The sequence below is a fragment of the Strongylocentrotus purpuratus genome, unplaced genomic scaffold, assembly GCF_000002235.5.
Source record: "Strongylocentrotus purpuratus isolate Spur 01 unplaced genomic scaffold, Spur_5.0 spur5_scaffold_21, whole genome shotgun sequence".
NCBI lineage: Eukaryota > Metazoa > Echinodermata > Echinoidea > Camarodonta > Strongylocentrotidae > Strongylocentrotus > Strongylocentrotus purpuratus.
In genome coordinates, this window is record NW_022145607.1 from 42,115,447 (window position 1) to 42,141,034 (window position 25,588).

The window sequence follows — 25,588 nt, forward strand, 5'->3', positions numbered from 1 at the left end:
AACACCCGTGTCAGTCACGCGATTCGTATATGATGGGCTTATTAAAATGTAACAAATACATGGACTTATCGTTCACATGTGTCTAACGTTTGGGCGTGGCTTCTCCGCGCCACGGCTGACCAATCTTCATGTTGTCCGCAGTGGTGCTCTATCTCAGAATTACTCGACGCATGGGTGCGATGGGTCCATTGTTTGACCAGCCTAACTTTCTTCTCAAAACTCAATTTATTTGTTTATTTTTATTTTTTGGGTTTTTGTATGTGACAATTATCATGATGGAAAATTCGATTGTCCAAATGGGTAAAGCATTTGAATCTTGAAAGAATTGTACGGTTGTCACTAATCCTAAATTGTCATGATTGTATTCCTTCCAGGGGACATGCAGTAGAACTTTGTATCATGCAGGAATGTATTCTTTACCCTCAAATGGGCTTGACACAAGTATTCGTTATCCTTTGATCTTGACGACTGGTATTATCAAGACCGAAGTCCTCACTCTTTATCAATCATTATTATCTGTATAGCATTCAACTGTTTTGAGTCTATCTGTTATATTGTAATTGACGAAACTTTTTTCTTTTTTATGATAAGCGGAAATGTCAAAACCCTCTTTGCCATTTAATATTATTGTACTCCGAATTGTCATAACAGTTATTAAGTATGTACATACGAGCCTGTCTTAGCAAGCATGTATCTTTCTAATCACCTGTGTCAATCAAAAATACATTCGCAATTTCGTGTGCTTATAACCTTAACAAATACATGGACTTATCGCTTACGCGTGTCTGACGTATAGGAACAGGGCGTGGCTTCTCCGCGCCACGGTTAACCGATCTTCACATCGGCCCGCTGTGGCGCTCTATCACAAACATACTCGACGCATAGAGCGATGGGTCCATTGTTTGAGCAGCCTTACTTTCATTTCGAATCTGCATTTATGTTTTGGTGGGTTTTACTGTTTTGTGACCAATAATAATGGAAAAAAAACATTTGAATCTTGAAGGAATTGTACTTTTTCACTAATGCTAAATTGTCACGATTCTATACATTCGGGTGTCATACAGCTCCATTTTGTATCATGCAGGAATGTATATAGCTTACCCTCCACTGGGCTGGAAGCTGGAGACAAGTTTTTATTGACCTTTGATCTTGATTACTGGGATTATTAAGACCGAACTCCTCACTCTTTATCAATAATTATTATCTGTATAGCATTCCAAAAACTTGAGTCTATCTGTTATATTGTAATTGACTGAACTTTTTTTTTTTTTTTTGAGCGGGAATGTCAAAACCCTCTTTGCCATTTAATATTATTGTACTCCGAAATGACGTTATTGCTATTAAGCATCATCTCAGAGTCTGCTTTAACATGCATACATTTTTCTCCTCCGCACAACAAATCTCTTTGTTTTGCAAAACTCCTGTGTCAATCACAAAATCCATTGTTATAGACTGAACTAGTTTTGATGAGCGGGAATGTCAAATCCCTCTTTGCCATTTAATAATCGTACTCCGATTTGTCATTATTGTTATCAAGCATTTTGTTTCTTCCCAGCCCCTCTATTTTGCGTGTCAAAAATACACCCTTTACTCGGGCGGTCGGGCTCCGCTCTGTTGCTCCTAAGCAATTATTGTAACTGTGACCAAGATGGGTCTTATTGTATTTTTATTTGTGTTATATTTTGAAGTTACCCGCACACTTGCACTTCGTACACACACAAACGCACCAGCATCAAACATGCAGTTGTTCATCCTCCAAATTTTCGGTACTTTACATAATACGTATCGTTAAATGAATTCGCACGCGCACACTCCCGATATTCTTGTCGACGATATAAACGAGAGCAAATACTACACACCCCAAGAATTCAAAAATTCATTTTCTTACAAACCAGAAAATATTTCACTTTTACATATAAACTCCAGAAGTCTGAACAAAAATTTCGAATACGTTGAAAACCTTTTACACTCTTTAAATAATTTTGCATTTTCCGTCATTGGAATAAGTGAGACATGGTTACATCAGAATTCTCCAGATATGTTCAATTTGCCTAATTATAAGTTGATTAGGGCGGACCGCAAAGGAAGAAGAGGTGGCGGTGTTGCGTTTTATATTACACAAAACATAAACTTCAAAATCCGTTCAGATATTAAACTAACACAAGCTGAATCTTTATTTATCGAAATTAATAACTCAAATGCCAAAAATGTCATCATAGGTTTGATTTATAGACCCCCTGATTCTAATTGTGATTTATTCTGTGACGAACTGGATTTTTATCTTCATAAAATAGGGGATGAAAATAAACACAATTTTATCCTTGGTGACTTTAATATCAACTTCTCACCCTCATCTGATAACAGTAACTCAACCAATTGTATGCAGTTGATGCATTCATACGGCTTTTTTTCGATTATTAATAAACCCACCAGAATAAATCCACATTCATCAACTCAGATTGACAATATTTTTTCAAACGTACATAACAACAAAACCATCGGTGGAATATTGTGTTCTGAAGTGTCGGATCACCTACCCATATTTTTAACTTGTGAATGCAAACTATCTGGCCGTAAATCATTTGATGAGCTTATATATCGCAAAGAATCCAAACGTAATATAGAATTGCTGAAACAGGATTTATTTTTCGAGGGATGGGCTGAGGTATATAGTGTAAATGATGTCAATACTGCATATAAACATTTTAGTAACAAATTGCAATATTATTATGAAAAGAATATTCCTTTAGGCAAAATGAGTAATAAGCGAAATAAACCCAGGAATCCTTGGATAACTAAAGGTTTATTGAAATCAATACAAACACGCAATCGCCTCTACAAATTACATTTACACAATCCAACTGACACTAACCTAAACACATATAAAATTTATCGAAACAAATTAACAAAACTTATCCGTACATCCCGTAGATTGCATTTTTCTAATAAAATAAAAAAGGCCAGTTCAAACACAACTGCAACTTGGAAAATTATCAAAGAGGTAATGGGAAAAAAAAACGAATCCCCCACCCACGGATAATATCACATTAAATGGCACTAAAATACATGATCCTAGTCTTCATGCAAATTCATTTAACTCATTTTTTACGAATATCGGCCCTGAACTCGCCAGCAAAATTAATAGAACTCACGCACACTTTAAAGACTATCTTTCCAATCAAAACCAAGAGTCCCTCTTTTTAAATCCGACAAATCCTAGCGAAATTATTAACATTACCCAATCTCTTAACAACTCAAAATCGCACGGTTTTGATAAAATAAGTATGTCTCTCCTAAAAGAAATAATGTATCCACTTGCAAAGCCTTTAACTCACATATTTAATCACTCGTTATCGCAAGGTGTTTTCCCTGATCTATTAAAACTAGCTAAAGTCAACCCCATTCTTAAAAAAGATGATCCTCACGAAATTAGTAACTATCGTCCAATTTCCCTACTCCCAAGTATATCTAAAGTCTTAGAAAAGATCGTTCATAATAGGCTACACAAATTTATCACTAAACACAAAATACTCAATTCAAATCAATATGGCTTCAGAAAAAATTACTCAACTGACTTAGCATTAATTCAAATTTATGACAAAATTACAAGTGCCATAGCTAACAAAGAGCATGTTATAGGTATATTCTGTGACTTGAGTAAAGCATTTGATACGCTCAATCACGCTATTCTACTCTCCAAACTCAGTCATTACGGAATTCGGGGTCAGCCACTCTTATGGTTTAAAGATTATTTAACAAACAGAAGACAATATGTTACATTTAATAGTTATGATTCTGATCCTCTTTTAATTCAATGCGGTGTTCCTCAAGGCTCCATCTTAGGTCCACTGTTATTTCTTCTTTATGTAAATGATATTATCAATACATCCCCCCTTCTTTCTTTTATCTTATTTGCCGATGATACAAATATCTTTTATTCCCATAAAGACCTTAATTCGTTAAACAATACTTTGAATTATGAAATTAACAAAGTATCAGATTGGTTTAAATCCAATAAACTTTCACTTAATACAAAAAAGACTCATTTCATGTATTTTAAACATCATTCTCATAATACAGAAACACCTATATATATTAAAATCGATGGTATGCTACTAGAGAAGAAAACTAATTCCAAGTTTTTGGGTGTTCTTATAGATGAAACCTTGACTTGGAATGATCATTTACACCAAGTTACAATGTGCATTTCCAAAAGTATTGGAATAATCTCCAAGTTAAAGTTTCTTCTACCCCATGCAACCTTATTCCTACTATATAATTCGCTAGTTCTCCCGTATATAACATATTGTAATAGTGTATGGGCAAATTGTGGTTCGACAAAAATCAATTCTATTTTCAAACTGCAAAAGAAAGCCACACGTATTTGTACAGGTTCGCATTTCTTAGCTCACACTGATCCTTTATTCTATAAACTTAAAACACTAACAATTTTCGATCTGAACACTACTCAAGTAGCAGTTATTATGTTTAAGTACATTAATAATCTGCTTCCACCATCCTTTGATAACATGTTTAGGTTTAATAATTCCGTTCATTCATACTCTACTCGCATATCTGGAAACTTCCATCTTACAAACCCCAAATTATCAATAACACACAAATCTGTTAGACATTCTGGCCCGGACATTTGGAATGATTTACCCGACAACATAAAGTCTTGTTCAACCATCTACTCCTTAAAAGCTACACTTAAACGACAAATAATACAATCATATGCTCCCCTCTCTAAATTAGTATAACAAAACCGTGACTTATTTATTCTTTATCATGCAACTGCTCACTGCACCTGCACTTGCACCGCACCCTCTTGGTCATTCAGTTTTTCGAAGGGAGTTATGTCGCCAATTCTTTTTACGAGGCCGCCATCCATCTCCAGCCTAACCGCTCACGATGGTGGTCTCCTGCGTTCCAAATTACCTCTCTAATTTATTGAAAATATTTCATATTTCTTATGTTATTGTATGCTTCGTACATGTTTATCGAATGATATAATTGAACATGATTTTTGATTTAATTACTTTTGTAAACATTGTATTCATTGTATTTGTTATTGTTCGAAATTTTGTACTTTGACTTTGAATTTGTATATTTTTGAACGCAGAAATAAAATCAATCAAACAAACAAAATAGTAATTTGTGAGTGTTTGTTTTGCGTGACTGCTAAAGCATGTATGTGCTACTATGCTAATCAACTAGGGGACCTACGTCCTTAAGTCATAACTGACAGTAGTGAGGATTAATGCCTTACAAAAAGGGAACTAATATAGCTGATCGACACGCTTTTTATTCTGGGGCCTCACAGTAAAGAGGCCATTGCTCAACCACTGAATCATGACTGTACGCAGAGAGGGTTAGGGTACGGGGCCTCCCCCACAATTACAACAAAACAAAAAAATACCTCACGCAGATCCACACACAAACTTTGAATTGAACATTGTGTTCAATTATACGCTTATGGAGAACAATTGCAATAAAATACAGTAAATATAAACTCAGAACACATTTCTTGATTATATTTTATCAAAAATGTTAATGATCGTCTATGTCATCATTCTGGCATCTCCCTTTTCATTACTTTCTTGCATGTGTATTAACTACAGCTAGAATTTGTATTGATTTGTAGATTGAGTAGATATCGAAGCATGCTGTTGGTAACCGACAAGTCACCAATTTCATGTAAAGTTTACGGAATCAATCAGCGTCGAATAATTGATTTATCATCGTCCTATAATTTATTATTTCACATTCTAATGGTAATGGTAATGGTTTTATTAAAAATTCATTTGCAGCCAGATGGTTGAATTGCAGAACTTTGTAAAAACATAAATATTTATACAAACATAAAACGTAAAGACATATTACGCAGTGAATGAATTAAAAAATCAGTGTACACATATATATATACAAATTAATACAATCCATAAAATTCGCTTAACATTCTATTCCACAATCATCATAGGGCTGGAGGGAAATATAGAAGAGAGGTAGGGAGGATAATAGTGCAGACAGCACGGGAGACCGAGGAAAAGTGTGAGATAGAGACAGACAGAGAGGGAGAGAAAGAGAGAAAGGGAGAGAGGGAGAGAGAACGAGAGACAAAGCGAGATATATATATATATATAAAATATAAGATAATGTTGAGGAAGAGAGTGTATATCAAACATATCGAAAATAAGGTAAAAGGTACAATTTCGACAGAGAGAATACTGGTTGTAAAAATTAATAAATTACATTTTACATTTTCATTGGTGAGTTATGGATAACATATATTGTAAATTGATCGGTAGGAATGCAATCAGATGAGAGACATGAAATATGGTATTTTTGAGATTTTTCTTGTAATAAATATGTGGCAAGTATGTTTCAATCATTACATATGTTAACAATGGTAATCTTGATTTACCGTATTATATTATCATTTTCATTAATCAATTATTATGGTTGTACAATCGTCTTAGTTACAAAATTATATACTATTTCACATAAAATAAAATAATAATTATACAGCACCTCTACATCATCACTATGGGGATAAGTTTACATGTTATACAAAATAATGTGGACAAAGTGCATGATCACTACTGTGAATTTAGCTAGTCAATAAGGTAGGGAACTGGACTGTTACGAAATCGTTTGGTTTTACATTTTAACTGTTCTCTGGTATTTGATTTGCGTAGGCTTCTAATATTCTTACAAGGAGGTATGAGGTAAGATACCTTCTCGTTTGATATCAGTTTCTCTGCAAAACTCAAACACAGTTCCTTCCTTCTGTCAGCCAAAGAAGACAGATTCATTAGATTCAGTGCTGTCTCATATGACTGGTAATTAGGTCTCAAGATTATTTTCAGAGTTCTTTTCTGCACCCTTTCTAGTCGATCTACTTGTTCTTTAGTTAGGCCTCCATTCCACACCGGCGAGGCATACTCTACGAGGGGTCTGAGGAAACCAGTGTAGATGGTACAGAGGTCTTCGATCGGCAGTCCGTGACCTTTCAAGATCTTAATGAGGTGTATTCTTCCATTTGCACGTTTTATCATGAAATCCACGTGATCACTCCATTTTAAATCACAGCGGATATGGACTCCTAACAATTTGACAGACGTGGATTGCTTTAGAGGATGCTGACAAATTTCCAGTGACAGTGGTGTTGGAGGCTTTTTCATAAAACACACCTGCATACTTCACATTTAGCAGGGTTAAGGGACATTCCATTTGACGTAGACCATTCGGCAAAATGTTGAAGTGTTGCTTCCAATAGAATTGACTGATCTCCAGCGAATCTCGTGTCAAAAACAGTGACATCATCAACATACTTCCAATATGCTATATTACTATCACGTAGCGCATTGTTGATGACGATTAGGAACACAATCGGTCCACGTTTGGTTCCCTGAGGTACCCCTGCTTTCATAGTCACCCACTCTGATGTGACACCTCTGTAGCGTACGCATTGAGTCCTTTCTGTAAGAAAATCAGCTATCCAGCGGATCAATGTAGGTTTGACACCAAATGAGATCATCTTTTGCATGGCAATCGTGTGGTCTATGCGTGGTCTATCAAATGCCTTGCGGAAATCTGTCATCACAAGCGTGGATACTGCCTTGCTTTTCTCCGCGTGTTGATAAAGGCAGTGCAATAGGTCAACTAGGCATTGCGTCGTTGATAATCCTTTTATATTACCAAATTGTTTATTGTCGAGCTGCGACCCGATGTGCTGCATTAGCCACTTTGACACAAAACCCTCAAATACCTTCGCAAAACTATCAGTCAAGGAGATTGGACGGAGCTTGTCGATACATGCAGGGGTGGTTTTAGGGACGGGACGGGAACAACTACAGCTCTCTTCCACATCTTTGGAACGACACCTTCAGCAAGTGAGGTACTGAAGATATGGGCCAATGGGATACTAAGTTCACAAGCAAATTCTTTGATGATTCGGCTAGGTATCATATCGGGACCGACAGCTTTCCCAACCTTCACCTTCTTAAGCTGTTGGTAAACATCCCAAGGTTGAATGCGGAGAGGTGGAGAAGGGTCAGGTAAGTATGCAGGTAAGTTCGTAGCATCCATGGTGGGTACATCCTCAGCAACAGACTTGAAGAAGTCATTGATCCTGTTTGCTATTACGGCGGTATCATCTCTGTCAACTCCAGGAACAGTTTTATAGGAGTTGGCATTTTTCATGTTGGTCATAATTTTGATTTGTTTATACCATTCTGCAGGATTCTCCTTCTTATGTTTCTTCACTCGATCATTGTAATAGTCGTGCTTTGCTTTTCTTATTTCCTTTTTAACGCAGTTGGCAAGTTTCCTGGTAAGTTCCTTATTACCACCACTAAATGCCGCTTGTCTTTCCTTGATCAAAGATTTGATGACTGGGGTAATCCATTTCTTGTCACGGTAGTGCATTCTGACCGTTTTTGTCGGCAGGAAACGGTCAATCTGGGAGTTCAAAATGGCATAGAATGCTTCAGTCTGTTTGTCTGATGAAATACTGTCCATCACCGAACTCCATTCATACCTTGATATCCAGGACCCAAATAGTCTCTTATCCGAATCTCTGAGTGGTCTTGTTATTCGTTTCATGATAGAATTTTGATAACGAGTAGGGGCAAGTAGTGACAAAACCACCGTGTTGTGATCACTGGCTCCTAACATGACAACATACGAGTGGCTGGTCATAAAAACCAGAGAAGTTTGTCACTATCTTGTCCAGGATCCTATTTTCTCTCGTTGGCGTCTTGACGGCTTGTTTGAAGTTGGTGTTTGCAAGCAAGGCAGCATCTGGATGCTGGCCCAAGATCTGATCCATGGTTTCCTGTAGATGGTTTATCAGTATGTCTGCGAATCCTTCAACCACACTACTCAAGTTTCTTTTAGTAACTACCACAACCAACACCATGGCTACCAATTACAATGATGACCAATTTGTTGCTGAGGCCCAGGGTCGAACTCATGGGTCCTTGTCAGGACCGGCCCTGAGTATCATCTCATCCAACATTGAAGGTCTTTCAGGCGCCAAACAAGAACTCTTGGCTGACCTATGCATAACAACCGACTGTGACATTCTCTGCCTCCAGGAGACCCATCGCGGGCCTACACGAGTTCGCCCTCGTATCTCCGGAATGACCCTCATCGCAGAGAGACCACATGACCAATACGGAAGTGCAATCTTTGCCCGTGATGGTCTTGCTGTGGACCAATCTTACCTATCAGACATCAATAACATTGAAGTCCTTTCTATTGACCTAATGGGAATCACCGTAAGCTCCGTGTACAAGCCACCTCAAGAGCCTTTCGACCTGCCCGGCAGAGCTACTGACGGCAGGATGAATGTGGTCATTGGTGATTTCAACAGCCATAGCATTTCCTGGGGATATAGAGAAATGAACGAAGATGGTGAACTCGTTGAGACATGGGCAGATGCTAACCAGCTGTCCCTCATTCATGACGCTAAGCTTTCTGCCTCTTTCAACAGTGCAAGGTGGAGACGTGGCTACAACCCTGACCTGATATTTACATCTACCAGGATTGCTAACCAGTGCGAGAAAGTCATTCTCGACCCAATCCCTCACTCCCAGCACCGACCGATAGGGCTTAAGGTTAATGCAGTCATTACTCCAAGAGCAGTATCCTTCCGACGTCGTTTCAACCTGAGGAAGGCAAACTGGGAAAAGTTTGCTAAGGACTTTGACTCCTACATCCAGGACCTACCTGCCAACCCCCAAAACTACGACACCTTTGTAGAGTTGATGAAGAAATCGTCAAGGCGTAACATCCCCCGAGGATGTCGCACAAGCTACATTCAAGGCTTGACGGACCACTCCAAGGTGATGTATGAAGACTACATCGAACACTTCCAGTTGGACCCCTTCAGTGAGGAGACACTGGAATCTGGAGAAAATCTGACCAAGGAAATTGGTGAATCTAGAAAAAGGAAGTGGCAGGAATTCATTCAATCCACTGACATGACACATAGCAGCAGGAAGACATGGAAAACGATCCGGATACTGGGCAATGACTATACAAAGGCCCAACCAAGATGAAGTCACTGCTGACCAAGTTGCCCATCAACTCCTATTGAATGGTCGGGGAAACCCTGACCATCACCCAAGAAGAGCCAGACTCCCTAAGGTCCCAGACGCTCCAAGCTCTCAAGATGACCTAGGCTTCACTAGACCGTTCACCATGAACGAACTGCTTGCTGCCATCAAAGCAATGAAAAACAACAAAGCTGCTGGACTTGATGACATCCTCTGCGAGCAGATCAAACAGCTTAGACCAGGCGCCCTCAACAGGCTTCTCAAAATGTTCAACGAATGTTTGGGCACCAACAACATCCCAAAGCTCTGGAGGAAATCCAAAGTTATTGCCCTGTTGAAGCCTGGTAAAGACGCAGCTAGTCCAAAGAGCTACAGGCCTATCTCCCTACTGTGCCATACATATAAGCTGTTCGAGCGGCTTATCTTCAACCGCATCGCCCCATTCGTGGATGAACATCTCATTCCAGAACAAGAAGGGTTTAGGCCAGGAAAATCATGCACTGGCCAACTTCTAAACCTCACTCAGTTTATTGAGGACGGGTATGAGAGTAAGCTAATCACCGGAGCTGCTTTCGTTGATCTCTCTGCTGCCTACGACACCGTGAACCACAGAATCCTTACCAGGAAGATCTTTGAGCTGACAAAGGACGTGAGACTGACTGGACTCATCCAGACGTTGCTGTCCAATCGGCGATATTTTGTGGTTCTCAATGGGAATCGCAGCAGATGGCGCAGACAGAAAAATGGCCTACCACAAGGAAGTGTGCTCGCACCGTTACTCTTTAACGTGTACACGAATGACCAACCGATCCACCCAAACACCAGGAGCTTCCTCTACGCCGATGATCTCTGCATCGCCACCCAGAACCAGTCTTTTGTGAAGTTGGAGGAGTCCCTCAGTGATGCTCTGGCCGGTCTCATCCCATACTATGCGACCAACCACCTGAGAGCTAACCCTGATAAAACTCAGATAAGCGCATTCCACCTCAAGAACAGGGATGCCAACCATCAACTAAGGATCAGCTGGTATGGGAAAAGGCTGAAGCACACTCCCAACCCAGTCTACTTAGGCGTCACACTCGATCGCTCCCTTACCTACAAGAACCACATTGCCAACACAAAGGCTAAAGTTGGAGCCCGCAACAGCATCCTCAAGAAGCTAGCCAACACCAACTGGGGGACTGATGCCAGAACAATCCGGACGACAGCCCTCGCGCTTTGCTTCTCTGCTGCGGAGTATGCATCTCCAGTATGGAGTAGGTCGGCCCATGCACCCAAGATTGACCCAGCTCTAAATTCATCTTGCAGAGCGATCACTGGATGCCTTAGACCAACAAAAGTAGAAGACATCTACCTGCTCTGCGGTATTGCCCCTCCACACGTCAGAAGGTTGGTCTTGTCCCAGAAAGAAAAGGACAAACAAGAAAACAATCCACTCCACCCACTCTTCGAACAACAGCCAGTGGGCAAGCGGCTCAAATCCAGACACAGCTTTCTGCACTCTGTAGAGCCTCTTAATACTAGCCCTCACAACCAAAGGATGACTTTGTGGTCTAACCACCTTCAGACCACTCCACATAAACTCTCCCTCAGCCCGAAGGAATCCCTCGCAACCGGCTCCAGTGAGACTTGGCCTACCTGGCTTAGCCTCAACCGCCTAAGAACTGGCTACGGTCGATGCAGAGTCCTAATGCAGAGGTGGGGTCTAGGAGACGAACAAACGGCATGTGAATGCGGCCAGGAACAGACAATGGAACACCTGCTAGTCTGCCCACTCCTGCCAGAGCCATGCACCCAAGACGACCTGCAAGCCGTGAATTGCCGTGCCAAAGCCTGTGTGGACCACTGGACGGGACTTGTGTAGTGACTCGATAAGAAGAAGAAGAAGTATGTCTGTATACTCACTGTCTGGCGGATGATACACTACCGCCACGATCAGATGCGAAATTGCTCATGGAAGACGTTCAGGTCGTATTTTCACCCAAAGAACCTCCAGTTCTGTGGGCACTTCCATTTTCATTTGTACTGGGTTGTATGCCTCCTGGACATAAAGCGCCACACCACCACCTTGCCTATGCAAACGTGACTTTGTGAACACACTCACGCACACACTCACACACACTGCGCTTGCAGAGAGAGTTGCCCATTCCACAGTTGCTTGTGTGTGTGTTTTTTTTTGGGGGGGGGGGGAGGGGGCTGCATTTTGTTGTTGTAATTGAGTTGGAATGTTATTTTCATTCTTTTTCTCTCAACAAACACAAATTGAATACATTAATTCTACAATTAAGATCGAAAATAGTAGAAAATTATATTACATAAGGCTTACTACAATTATACTTATAATCTCTTCAATATAATGTATGAAATGAATAGTTATATTTCATACATGTATTACAGCACAGTCGGCCCTGCTTCTACGATGATTTCTTATCACATTTCCTCTACAATAGAAAAAGCATACTTTGGCTATCATTATAAAAAAAGATCGTACAATCATTAATTCATTAAAAGATGAAAAGAACCCAAATCAAAACTGAAATGACAATTTAAAAAAAGAATGAAATGAGACAAGAGATATCTATGGCTCCCCTCCCCGTTTTAGCTTGTCCCACACACTCCCCTATTCCCCCAAATACAAATAGTAAATACCCCAAAAAGATACACACACATATTTTGAATTGAGCACGGTGTTAATAATACGCTGGTGGTTTTAACTTTCTAAATTTGAAATATATATGGACTGAGAACACATTTTTTCATTATATTTTATCCAAACTTCAAATGCTCACCAATGTCATCATTCTGGCATCTCCCTTCTTAAAATAATTTCTTGCCTGTTTATTAACTACAGCTAGATCTTGTATTGATTGGTAGATTGATTAAATATCGAAGCCTGCTGTTCGTAACCGAAAAGTCACCACATTCATGTAAAATTGAACGAATCAATAAACGTCGAATAATTGATTTATCATCGTTCTAGAATACCTGCATTCTTATCTATCACGAATAAACAATCAAAAGATATCTTTAATCTTTGTTTTGATTAGTTTTTTCGCCATTTCTCTTTCCCTGTCCAATAGTGATAAAATGTTCAAATCGTCTCATTCAAAGCCCAAGATTATATTTATATTTTCTTTATCGAGAGAATATATTAAATGACAAGTCTTGTGTACAACCATGAATTGCAACCTTTTCAAAATGATTCTATTCGCTGCCAATATTCAGAATCTGAAATTGGTATATCCAGATAATACACCAACGCTTTTAACCACATCCATCGCTCCAACCAAAACCCATATGCCAATACACATCATGTTCATCAAATATGGAAAGATTTCAAAATGAAATTTGAATAGAAATCAAATATACCATGCATTGTGCAGCTTTAGTTGAAATCATAATTTCTCTGTCACTTGCTTATGGCCCGGTCCCACTGGCCGATGGACACAACACGTATGCATAAAGGACACAGCGGACGAGCAAAATTTCGCGGGTGGCTCCATCCGTTTTCATCCGCTCCAGATTTGCGAAAATTTGCGAAAACAGAACGGAAAATAACGGACTTGGGTAGTATGTAGCGGGGATGTTAAACGGATGTTCATCGGAAGCCTAGCGGATGAAAGCGGATGGAAGTGGATGACAGCTTTGAATACTTTATAAACGAGATGCATACGCTTACATCCTTTCTATTTCCGTGCTACTAACGAGGTATAGACGTTCCGTGTACCTTATCTTTCCTCCCTCTTTCCGTTTTCAGCTGCAGCGGATGTGAGTTGCGAGGATGCCCAGAGGATGCAGAGAGGATACAGCGGACGTTTAACGGATGATAATGAACATAGAACGTTTGTTGCTCGTATTTGTCGCGGATTTACATCGTACACGGCGGAAGTTCATCCGTTCTAAAAGTTTTGTGCAGCTCAAAACTTTTTGCGCGGATGAAATCACAGTGGACGGATGCTCGATGGATAGAGCGTATGAAACACGTATGCAATGAGTACACAACGGATGCATAGCGTTTTCCAACGGATGGCAAGATTTGTTTACGCTTTACATCCTCTTTGCATCCGTAAGTGCAGTGGGACCGGGCCTTTAGCAGAAGCTTCTGAGGGACTAGTCACTGAAGATCCAAAATTTGACAGACGCCTCGAAAAAAAAGCATGGTACATTTTATTTATATCTTTCATCAAGAAAGGAAAATCTAAGAAGTAAGTAATACAAAAACACATCAGAAATCAAGTATCATTTCACACTTTTGTCAAATATAACAAAAACACACACATGTACACACTGTGCAAAGAGAGTAGCCCAATCCACAGTTGCTGGGGAGGTGTTGGATTTTTGTTGTTGTAATTGAGTTGGAATGTTTTTTTTCATTCTTTTTCTCTCAACAAACAAAAATCGAATATATTTAATTGACAATTAAGATTCAAAATTATAGTAAAACATTATATTACGTAAGGCTTGATATAATTATAATCATCATCTAACCAATACCATATTTGAAATTAATAGCTTAAATACATGTATTAATGCACAGTAGGTCCTACTTCCACAATGATTTATTATTTCCTTTACAATATACAAAGCATACTTCTGTTATAAATACACGAAATAAATCATACAGTCATGTAGTCCTTAAAAAAAAACCTAAATCGTAACTGAATGACAAATACCAAAAAAAAGAATAAAAAAAGGAGAGATGTTTGATTTGCCTCTCCTTCGAAGCTTGGCTCGCGTGCCACCCACCCCCCACCCCCCTAAAAAAAAAAGATCTCACACAGATCTACACATACATTTTGAATTAAAAATGTGTTCAATTTTACGCTTGAGGGTAAATTTTTCTAAAAATGCCATAAATATGTCTTCAGAAGACATTGCTTCATAATATTGTATCCTAACTTTTAATCATCGTCAATGTCATCATTATGGCATCTCCTTTTTTTATTTTCTTGTCTGTGTATTAATTAGCTGCAGTTAGATTTCGTATTTGTTCAAAGATTTAGTAAATATTGAAGCCTGCCGTTCTTAACCGACGAGCCACCACATTCATATAAGATTGAACGAATCAATCAAATTTTGCGTTTTTAAATGGATCCAAGCCAATAAATTGTCGCACAATATAATAAAACATATATTATTTAATGCTTTTCAGTAATTCTGTATCATCCTTACCAGGCCATATCAAAATCAATAACGTAATAATCAACCAGGTTGAATCCACCAAATTCTTAGGTGTCTGTATAGACAGTAAACTAAAATGGAAAGTTCACATCAATTGTTTAAGTAAGCTGAACTCCTGTGTAATGACTAAGTTGAAACCTTTTGTACCTCCTAATGTCATGCTTCTTTTCTATTCTACCTTGATCTTGCCTTATCTTAATTATTGTATACTCGCATTGGGGAAAAGCTCTATACCCCTCATGGACAAAGTTAATGTTGTACAAAAACGGGCTGTTAGAATAATAAATAATGTGGGTTTTCTTGCCCACACAAAAACGCTTTTCTATAATTGTAATATTCTTAAAATATCTGACTTGCACTTATTTAATCTAGGAATATTTATGTGTAGTAATGTGAGATTGTTGCCTCCTGTGGCTGGGCTTGGGTTTGGTGCAGGCTATTGTTCAGTGTGCACTATCAGGCCTCTCTTGCAATGGCTTGAGTGCACGCTGGACAATGGCCTGGGCTTGGGTTCGGTTGTAGGAGGTGACAGCTTTCACATTACTGGAGAAGACATTACTGCAGAGAAGTCACAGTGGGCCCCACTAAGGGTCCTAAGGCAGGTCCCTGGATGCTAGTTTGACCACAATGTAATGCCTAAAACCCCTGAGTTTTAGTAGGCTCCGCCTCCTTTTCCCCACGCCAATTATTGACCTGTCACAAATGAGGTATCAAAATATGCTCATGATCGTAATTAAATGCCTAAAATCCGTGAGCTTCCGTAGGGTCCACCTCTTGACCCCCGCCGGGGCTTTGCCTCTGGACCGCATGCAAATTTATGCTACGCTCTCCCTTGTCATTAATACTTTAGCCCCCCCCCCCCCCCCCCCCCACTTGAAAAACGTTCTGTGGGGCATGCATGTAACATATAAGAGTGGTGGTGATGCGAATTATTTTCTTCTGCCCCCTCCTCCAACATTTTTGCTCATTACGCCACTGGTCCCTCACCTTTCGTCGTCCCCCCCCCCCCTCCCGGTCATGAGAAGAAATCGCCGCCCCTGGATGTAGAGCATACAATTCAGATGTATTTTGAAACAAGTTAAAGACAAAAAAAGTGAATGAAACAGCGTCAACACTAAGAAACAAGAACAACAACTTACATAACCCCTTTGAAGACCAGCTTTTAGCTGAAAAGGGTGATCCTTCCCATATGTGAAAAATAAATTAAAAAACAAAAAACAAACTTGAGACCAACGTCTTTCACTATGAATACGTCTTAGATTGTGCTTGTTATTGTCTTACCGTCTCTCCTCGAACTGATTTTAACTTTTTGTTAACGCCTGAAAATGTTCAGATTGGAATAACATCTAATGAACCATCGATGGTCTGATCTTAGATTTAATGACCGTCGATACTCCAGACCGAACAGGCAACCGATCTAGATGACATATTTTATGATCCCACGGGGAGTGAAAACTGCCTCGCACTCTTGGTCAGCTAAACGTGTATTCATCGTCCAACGCTCCAATTCAATTCCAAATTTCCAAAGTTAAATTACACAATGGTTAGTATCTTTCTACAAAAAGAATATTTACACTAATTGGGTAGCATATATTGTCACCAAGTTTAGTGGATATCTGAATATGCGTTATTCCTTACGTCACAGCCATGCGTCGTGCAATTAAAACTTTAATTCAGGCTTACAAGTTAAGAAGTTTGGAAAGTTTAATCGCCTAAAGATACCGTGGTGTGACGGTTGTTATGTTCTTGGCTTTCCTCATTTAAATGCAGATTATGTGCAGACCCCCCCCCCCGGTTGTTCTCAAAACTATGTATACAGTTCAAAGACCTATCATTAAACAGAGTGCGATCCCCATTCATTTGTGCAATTTTTTTTTTTTTAGGAAAATGGGAATTCAATACTGGTAAGTTGTTAAATAACATCACTCAGTCTGATTTGATTGAAGATATATCTCATTAATGAAACAGTGTAAAAGCTTACCACCGCCATCAACCCTTACTGTACTGGGAGGGGGTGGGGGGGGGGGCCTGGAACCTAATAATGACAAATTTTTCACACCTAAAAATCACGGATGCCCAGCTTAGATTAATAATCCGTTTGAGTCACGAGATCTTTACCGCGGAACTTATGGCAACCTTGACTACCATTTAAATAGGTGTTTTAAGACACCTAATAATAACAAATTTTTCACACCTAAATATCACGGATTCACAGCTTAGATTAGTAATCAGCTTGAGCCACGTGATCATCACCAAGAAAGTTATGGTAACTTTCAAACCATTTAAAGAGGTGTGCAAGACACCTCAAATTGCTAATTTAATACAACCACAGATTCACGGACAGAACAATAAGACGATTAGCCGGTGTAAGTAACGTGATTATTACCATCAACCTTGGATAACCTGTGAAACCGATCGATAAAGGTGCTTAAAAGACCAAATAATTACTTATTTATCACCACCGTCGGTTAACGAATAAAAAAACTCGTTGCTTGGTCAAGTGGTTATTTGGTCATAAACACTTGATTTTAAAGGCCCACTGCACTACTTGTAGCTACTTGCGCCATTTATATAACAAACAGTGCCTAATCGGTGACCATTGGTCCCCCATGATCCTCTTTTTCTTATGTTAACTGAGAGCTGAGTTGATGAGATAACCACCTGTCCAGTGACCTTGCAGGGCGCTCTAATCCCTCCTGTAAACTACGGCAGATAAGCTTTAATACAGAGGTAAGTGGAATCACGTTTATACTCCAGTCGCGTGATAAATTGGTGGTTTTTAGGTTAGATGAAAAGGTGAACAGGAGTACCTTTTTTGTTTAAATGAAGGCACGTGTCGATAACGTTTAAATCTAGTTCAAAAGGCACCATACTTTAAAATCACTTAAAATACCTTCCCAAAAGAGGTTATTTTTTAGTGTTCTGTTTATTGGGAAGGTAGTGACTTTAATGCTTAATGTACAATTAAAGATAATCTGTGAGTTTGAGTAAAAATATACCATTATTAATGCTACAAATTGGGAAAAATTATCTGATTGATTTCTTGATTTTCTCAACTCTATTATTACAATTTAATTACATTTTTAGTGAATGAAAATTGTCACAAAGCAATGCATTGGCTTTGTATACCATTCCAGACATTTAAGGGCAAAAACGGTTGGAAAAACTCAAAAATGGTTGGAGAAATTTACTGTTAGAGGGTGTCGCACAGTGGATTTTTTCGGGGTTAGTACAGTAGAAGGAATATAATAAGTAAAAATTCATACAACAATTACGCAGTTTTTTCATCAACCTTCATCAGCGTTACGGAGTCACTTTAAGCCAGATTGATGTTGTTAAGTTGTTCGATAACATCAGTCACTTTGATTTGTTTGGAGTGTAAAATATAGTCGGCAACAGCTTTAATATTAAATGTTAGTTCTTCTCACTTAAATCATTAGTCTGGAAACAATTATTTGCCCATTGTTGTATATTGTATTACATTTTCAGTTACGATGAATTTACATTATAATGCAATTTTCAGGTTAGCCAGGTTTATTTATGAGAACAAAAGAGTGATATTCTTAAGTTGTTCGATAACATCACTCAGTTTGATTTGATTGGAGATATATCTCATTAATGAAACAGTGTAAAGGCTATATAGACTCAAAAAACCTTCACCATTAAACTTCAAGCTCCTTCACACATGATATATTGCGATATTTTCAAGGCTACTTATTACTTCAAGTTCATGTATATACAAACGACAACAGCTTCAATATTAAATGTTAGTTCGTCTCACTTAAATCATTGGTGTGGAAACAATTATTTGCCCATTGTTGTATATAATCAACAATTTGCATAACGATGAATATTCATGAAATTTTCAGGAAAAACATACCTTTTGCAGCCAAAATCAAATATGTAGAACTCTGCAGGAAATATGAATATGTCATGTTTGTCCTATTTGTGAAATTAAAACATTAGCAGTGTCCTAGTATTCAAATTATACAAAGAAACCCGTTTACCTTCTAGACTTTACTGTCAGACACTATTGAGTGACTGGCTGACATCTTTTTCTCTTTGGTAATAAGATACATAAACGAGCTGTAACAGGTACATGAGCATTTGTCTACATTAATAACTCACAACTTGTAATGGCCAAAATTAAACAGATTGAATCTTTGTGCAGCACGAGACTTAAGACCATTCTGTAAAAAGGTCTGAGAAGCAGACTTTTACTTAAGGGATTGCAATCATTTACGTAGATTTGACAACTAATGGTCGTTATTTTCCCACTAAAAGCCTTGTTCAAGCCCTATCGTTTTAAGGGAAGTTCTAAATTAGTATTGTCTTTCAAATGCCATTAAAATTTAACCTTTCCATTGTGTTGGCCTGCAAATGGGACATAGTATCTTTAATATGTAACTAAGTAAAAAATAATTGATCTCTCGAAATGACCGACCGGAGTGATGAAATCCTGACAAGTTAGAAAATAAATTCTTCGTTCGTATAAAATATCTTTACAGCTTATCGTGACTGCTTGTGGTGGAATATTATTTGGAAATTTCTCTTGTCGTAGATGTACTGTATGAGCCAGCAATACATATATTCCTAATCAAAAAACTGCCCGAAGTTCTCTTTTTAAAAGTGAAAGGCAAAACTCACGTGCAACGGTGTCGATTTGTATCCGTGGTTGGGGGGATGATAGGTGTCAAAATATTTTCGGCAATGGATCAAAGCAACCAAGAGGTAGAAGCGTGTGGCAGGTTACACCCCTCCCTTACAAGTTATTAACTTTTTTCAAGTCACCCTCAATAAAGATAACATTTCAGAGAATATGGCTTATTATCCTCTCAAGCGCGTAGATGATTTTATTTTAGGGGGGCGGGAGTGAGCACTTACGAATCACTTACAGAGCGCGCGTAGCGCACTCCCTAGGGGGTGGGTGCAGGGAGGGGAGTTCCCCGTCCCACGCGGAGGGCGGAAGCTTTGATGTTTCATTAAATTATTAGAGAAAGAAGACGATTCGTTGTACAGTTCTCGACTCTTAATCCTTGTTTGAATCAAGTTCCCCCTTCCTCAGCGCATAGCGCGGAAGCTCTGACATTTATTAAATTATTAAAGAAAGAAGACGATTCGTTGTACCATTCTCGACTCTTAATCCTTGTCTGAATTCAGTTCCCTACCCCCCCCCCCCTCTTTCGCGCGAAGCGCGGAAGCTTTGACGTTTCATTAAATTATTAGGCAAAGAAGACGATGCGTTGTACCGTTCTCGACTCTTAATCCTTGTTTGAATCAAGTTCCCCTTCCTCCGCGCGTAGCGCGGAAGCTCTGACATTCTGGCTACCTCCCCCACCTCCCCCACCACCTCCCGACCACCACCACCTCCCGGCCTCCCCCGCCACCTCCCCCGCCACCTCCCCCACCACCCCCACCTGGCTACGCGCCTGTTTCCTCTCTGTATCTTATTATCTCTCTCTCCCACTCTCTACATTTTTTTGCACTTTTTCGCTTCGCGCTTAACATTTAGCTCGTTGCTTTTTAACGCTGCGGCTTTGCATTCGGCGCACTGCATTTCTATGATGCTGTTGATTGAATAAATTGAATAAATTCATCAATTCCTGATGAAGCCATATGAGCGAGAATTCAATTTATTCTTGTCTCATATACGTTTGTCTCATTTACGTTTGTATTATGAAAATGAGATAGCAAAATGTGTATATTGATGGTCATCTTGCGAGTAATAACCATTAACTACTCTCACGGGGCTCTTATTATTAATTTTTCTCTTTTTTTTTTTTTTTTTGATGGTAAATTATTGGGGGGGGGGATGATTGTACAGGCCACCCCCCACCTGAAATATTGGGGGGGGGGGATATATCCCCCCATCCCCCCCCCCCCCCGGGATCGACACCCATGCTCACGTGTCAACAAAGGAGACCTTTATGCCCCAACAGTACATGTATCTATAAGTGAAACACGTGAACACTTGAAATGACACACTCAAGTAATGAAACGTGTTTTTCATAATTTTATTTGAATAGTTTGTCATAATGACTGTCGACATTATAATTATAATCGTTGTCATAATTCACGTTTCTTTATATTTCAATAGCTTTCATATATTTTATTTCAGATATAAGGTATGCAATGAGCCTGCATCTCATCAATAAGGTATGTTAAAATTAAATCCGGGTTTGCAGAGTTGAGTGAATTGTTGCATATGGAACGACCTTTGTGATGAGGTCTCGGACCTTAACCGGTTATACATTTTTTTGTTGTCGACAGAATCGATATAAATATTTCAATATTTGTTTGTATAGTGAAGAGATTCCCCTTTTTGGCATTTACGCTCTTTGTCTAATATAAAAAAAAGATTCAAGCTAAAACTACTTCATTTCTATAAAATGATAATAATGCAATCCTATGAAATCTTGGTTTCAATTCTAAATACAATACTGTAGGTGAATTTTTCAGTGAAAAATATCATATTGCATAAACTTGAGCGGAAAAGATGCATATAGATGATCAGACGATCAGCCATTTTGTTATCTGTTTGTTGCATAGTGATGAAGTTCATTGGGTCACCAAGGCTGGTGAAGGATTTACTAGAAGACGGTTAAGAGGATGACGAGGATGATATCGACGGCAGCTGACACTGGTTGATGGTGATGGAAGATTCCAGTCATAAAGGCACCGACCTTACGGTGGTTTTCCTGCTGATGTTACTGTCAGTAAAGGCAATCTGGTGGTGTTGCCACTGATGTAGTTGTAGCAGACATCTTGGTGTTAGCTCTCAAGGTGTTATTGCCATTGATGTTATTATACGAAACACCGCAGTGTCAGGTTGTTGTGACCACTGGATTTAAAGTGAGCGACGGTGTTGTTGCCGCTGATGTATTACTTTGAGAAGACGCAACATGGTGTTAAGGTGTTTTCTCCAACTGGTGTTACGATAAGAAGCTGAGCTAAAACCACATGGCTTTACTGTGATAAGCAGAGACCCTCTTTGTCTAACCATGGACATGATCTGCTGTCCAACCATCGTTGATTGTGCTTTGATTACCCGATCGAAATTGAACCCAACCCCAACAGAAGAATTTGCTACCCAACCCTTTTTTTGGAAAAAAAACTCGGCCCATATTGCAATTCCCAGGAAAAATGTAACCAAAATTTTGATTCTTTTATATCTGTGAAATTACAATTTTGGATGAAAGTATGGATCCTTAATTTTAAATTAAAGTTGAAGTTGATCTACCTAGCTAGCGTGGTTGAATGAGATCGTCAATCAAAAGAATACTTATTGACGTTGAAGTGGGTTGATTTTAATATGTTTTATATAGACGCTGAGTTAAAGCTATAATTCCATGTCATTTCTTTCTAGTTCTTGTTTAGTTATGAGGCTGTGAAAGCTACCTCATTTGACAAGAATATGATGAGAAATTGATTATTTCTCGTTTGCAGAAATTGAGCAGAAGGGTTTCAATTACTGAAGTTATATGACTAGAAGTGGCACTAATCATTCAAATGTTTCTTTTTATATATTTTTTCTTTTTTTTCTTCATTTGTTTATTTGAAACTTCCATGGACAATATATTGTTCCCTTGATGTTCATAAGAACGCATTGTCGAAGCAAATCAGCGACGCTGCGTTTGTTGTTGCAATAATTATTCAGCAGAGTTATGAAAAAATGGATACGGTTTATGACCTGATCATTTCATAGTGGACAAAACAAATTACGGAGAGACACGGTAACAACAACAAAAACAACAACGACGAAAACAATGATGACATAAATACATAACAAACCAAAACAAAACATAACAAAACAAAACAAAACATAACAAAACAAAACAAAACAAAAAACAGCAATACGGTGTATCAGAAAGAAACACATTTGACTGGACACTAGATACCGTACAGTGAAACATAGAAAGTCATCTAGGAATGGAGACGGAATAGAGTTGGTAATAAAGTGTTGGTATGGTATCGTTAAAGGACATTGTCTTTCGGTTTGATTAGGTGATGAGGAAAGTATCCGAACAGATGAATATACATTATCTTAATTTTTTTTTTCGTTTTTTGTTTAAACATCACGAGACCGTGCTGATGTTTTATCCATTGTCGGAATGTACCGCTAATAATGGTGGACTGATGGTTTGTCCACTACTGGAATGCAGCTCTTAAGGATCGACTGATGGATTGTCTACTATGAAAATGCACTAGCTCCTAAGGGCAGACTGATGGTATGTCTACTATAGGAATGCAGCACAAAAGGCAGGATCTAATGGTATATCCAGTATTAGAATGCCGCTTATAAGGTTGAACTGATGGTATGTCCACTATAGGAATGATGGTCATAATGATGGACTGATGGTATGTCCACTATAGGAATGCAGTTCTTAAGGGTGGACTGATGGTATGTCCACTATAGGAAGGCAGCTCTTAAGGGTGGACTGATGGTATGTCCACTATAGGAATGCAGCTCTTAAGGGTGGACTGATGGTATGTCCACTAAAGGAATGCAGCTCTTAAGGGTGGACTGATGGTATGTCCACTATAAGAATGCAGCTCTTAAGCGTGGACTGATGGTATGTCCACTATAAGAATGCAGCTCTTAAGGGTGGACTGATGGTATGTCCACTATAGGGATGCAGCTCTTAATAATGGACTGGTGGTATGTCCACTACAGAAACATAGCTCTTAAGGGTGGACTGATGGTATGTCCACTACAGAAAGGCAGCTCTTAAGGGAGGACTGATGGTATGTCCACTACAGAAACACAGCTCTTAAGGGTGGACTGATGGTATGTCCACTACAGAAAGGCAGCTCTTAAGGGAGGACTGATGGTATGTCCACTACAGAAACACAGCTGTTAAGGGTGGACTGATGGTATGTCCACTACAGAAAGGCAGCTCTTAAGGGAGGACTGATGGTATGTCCACTACAGAAACACAGCTCTTAAGGGTGGACATGTGGTATGTCCACTATAGGAATGCAGGTCATAAGGGTGGACTGATGGTATGACCATTATAAGAATGCAGCTCATAAGGGTGGACTGATGGTATGTCCACTATAAGAATGCAGATCTTAAGGGTGGACTGATGGTATGTCCACTACAGAAAGGCAGCTCTTAAGGGTGGACTGATGGTATGTCCACTACAGAAAGGCAGCTCTTAAGGGTGGACTGATGGTATGTCCACTACAGAAAGGCAGCTCTTAAGGGTGGACAGGTGGTATGTCCACTACAGAAACACAGCTCTTAAGGGTGGACAGGTGGTATGTCCACTATAGGAATGCAGGTCATAAGGGTGGACTGATGATATGTCCATTATAAGAATGCAGCTCATAAGGGAGGACTGATGTTATGTCCACTACAGAAACACAGCTCTTAAGGTTGGACTGATGGTATGTCCACTACAGAAGGGCAGCTCTTAAGGGAGGACTGATGGTATGTCCACTACAGAAACACAGCTCTTAAGGGTGGACAGGTGGTATGTCCACTATAGGAATGCAGGTCATAAGGGTGGACTGATGGTATGTCCATTATAAGAATGCAGCTCATAAGGGAGGACTGATGGTATGTCCACTACAGAAACACAGCTCTTAAGGGTGGACTTATGGTATGTCCACTACAGAAAGGCATCTCTTAAGGGAGGACTGATGGTATGTCCACTACAGAAACACAGCTCTTAAGGGTGGACAGGTGGTATGTCCACTATAAGAATGCAGCTCATAAGGGTGGACTGATGGTATGTCCATTATAAGAATGCAGCTCATAAGGGTGGACTGATGGTATGTCCACTATAAGAATGCAGCTCATAAGGGTGGACTGATGGTATGTCCACTATAAGAATGCAGCTCATAAGGGTGGACTGATGGTATGTCCACTAAAGGAATGCAGCTCTTGATGGTGGACTGGTGGTATGTCCACTACAGAAACGCAGCTTTTAAGGGTTGACTGATGGTATGTCAACTTTGGCAATGCAACTCTTAAGCGTGGACTTATGGTATGTCCACTATAAGAATGCACTAGCTCCTAAGGGTGAACTGATGGTATGTCCACTTTGGGAATGCACTAGCTCATAAGAATGGACTGATGGTATGTCCACTTTAGGAATGCACTAGCTCCTAAGGGTAAACTGAGGATATGTCCACTTTGGGAATGCACTAGCTCCTAAGGGTGAACTGATAGTATGTCCACTTTGGGAATGCACTAGATCATAAGGGTCGGCTAATAGCATGTCCACTTTGGGAATGCACTAGCTCCTAAGGGTTAACTGATGGTGTGTCCACTTCGGGAATGCACTAGCTCCTAAGGGTGAACTGATGGTAAGTCCACTTTGGGAATGCACTAGCTC

General features: G+C 39.4%; 1 protein-coding gene across 1 annotated transcript; it reads right to left on the minus strand.

Annotated features, from left to right (window-relative positions):
• Positions 1-7,788: 7,788 nt before the first annotated feature.
• Positions 7,789-8,833, minus strand: LOC115927978. Its single transcript, XM_030994411.1, has 2 exons — positions 8,690-8,833; positions 7,789-8,463 (listed from the first exon to the last, which is right to left on the minus strand). Exons 1-2 carry the CDS (start codon positions 8,831-8,833, stop codon positions 7,789-7,791), a joined length of 819 nt encoding a protein of 272 aa, XP_030850271.1.
• Between the last annotated feature and the right edge of the window lie 16,755 nt (positions 8,834-25,588).

What these genes read in the sequence shown, in the direction of transcription:
- LOC115927978 (XM_030994411.1), bottom strand. Translation starts at nt 8,833, where the DNA reads ATGGATCAGATCTTGGGCCAGCATCCAGATGCTGCCTTGCTTGCAAAC. An exon ending in GTTTTTATGACCAGCCACTC is followed by an intron (nt 8,464 to 8,689) that starts GTATGTTGTCAT and finishes TTGAACTCCCAG; the next exon opens with ATTGACCGTTTCCTGCCGAC.